Raw genomic sequence first — 404 nt, 5'->3', positions numbered from 1 at the left:
GTTTTGTTGTGCTACGGTGTTGACGGCGTGATGTCGGAGGAAGGCGGGGAGCAGGAGGTTGTGAAGATTCTGGAGCTTCGAGTCCCCTCTATGTCAATATCACCTATCTTCGTTAACGCAGTTAATTCTGGATTCAATGCGTCGCTGTGGTCACATGACTATACACTGGAAAGTGGCTTTCGTGTGGAGTGGATTGTGAAGAATATGGAGGCTCATGGTGGTGTTGATGCGATTAACGAGGCAATGAAGGAAGACAATGACATTCTTCTTGTACAGGGACCCATTAGCGCTGAACCTTTACAATACTCACTCCCTGCGCTTGAAGAACACAACCTGGTATCATTTGCACCCTTTACTGGTTCTAGCGAATTCCGGAATTGGAATCCTCACCTCTACTTTTTGCG

General features: G+C 47.3%; 1 protein-coding gene across 1 annotated transcript; it reads left to right on the top strand.

The window, feature by feature from the left end:
• DQ04_26621000 (putative receptor-type adenylate cyclase) lies at window positions 1-404 on the top strand (the record flags this gene model as incomplete). Its single annotated transcript, XM_009318338.1, has 1 exon — window positions 1-404. A coding segment is annotated over one exon (404 nt), but the record flags the coding sequence as incomplete, so codon positions are not given.

This window comes from Trypanosoma grayi, assembly GCF_000691245.1.
Source record: "Trypanosoma grayi strain ANR4 Tgr_2662_V1, whole genome shotgun sequence".
In the NCBI taxonomy this organism is placed as follows: Eukaryota; Euglenozoa; class Kinetoplastea; order Trypanosomatida; family Trypanosomatidae; genus Trypanosoma; species Trypanosoma grayi.
Note: the sequence above shows the minus strand (reverse complement) of the source record. Positions and strands in the feature narration are given on the sequence as shown.